Source organism: Eimeria mitis, genomic scaffold (assembly GCF_000499745.2).
Source record: "Eimeria mitis Houghton genomic scaffold, Emh_scaff519, whole genome shotgun sequence".
Lineage (NCBI taxonomy): Eukaryota > Apicomplexa > Conoidasida > Eucoccidiorida > Eimeriidae > Eimeria > Eimeria mitis.
Window position 1 is genome coordinate 18,581 of NW_013573480.1, and position 591 is coordinate 19,171.

At 50.8% G+C, this 591-nt stretch overlaps 1 protein-coding gene across 1 annotated transcript in view; it reads right to left on the reverse strand.

Annotated features, from left to right (window-relative positions):
• EMH_0014930 (uncharacterized protein) overlaps window positions 1-545 on the reverse strand; it is a gene marked incomplete at both ends in the record, with an annotated part of 2,953 nt that extends 2,408 nt beyond the window's left edge. Inside the window, one exon of the mRNA XM_013500250.1 lies at window positions 229-545. Within this exon, the coding sequence (XP_013355704.1) occupies window positions 229-545 (317 nt within the window). The remainder of the gene's footprint in view (window positions 1-228) is intronic.
• Between the last annotated feature and the right edge of the window lie 46 nt (window positions 546-591).

Sequence of the window (591 nt, forward strand, 5' to 3'; positions counted from 1 at the left end):
CCGGATCTAACTACGAAATTCCACTGTTTAGCGGCGCGACCTGTTAGATATTTGCGTATCAGTACCCCCCATTGGGCCTCCGCGATCTTCATTTCCCGAAATTCCTGCTCCGCCAGGCTCAGGAAGGTCCGCATATCAGGTCCCGCTTCGGTTGCTGCCATTTTCGACTGTAATATGAGATCCGCCCCTTGGTTCTTCGTAGCGCCTGTAGTTCCTTGTCGATCGAACCTCATTTGTTGGAAAAATTTTGCCATCTCCAACTTCCAGGCCGTAGACGGGTCAACGTTGTTTGTCATGTGCTCTCCCTGCCCGACAGTGTCTTCTCCCCCTTCGAAGGTCGCCCCTTCCCTTTCTAACATACTAAGGTCTATTTCCTGCTCCGGAGCGTCCGGCATTGCGCCTGTCCCCCTATCCGGTGTTGCCTTGGTCTCTGTCAGGTTGCAAGTCTTCCCTTTTGCAAGAGTCAACCTTCGTGTCTTAGGTCTACGTAACTCTGAAATTGTCATCTTGGGGATTTGCGACTCGTTTTCTTTAGTATCCAGCATTTCCTTTGTTCGTCCTGTAGCAAATTAGTCCCGCCGACGATTTATT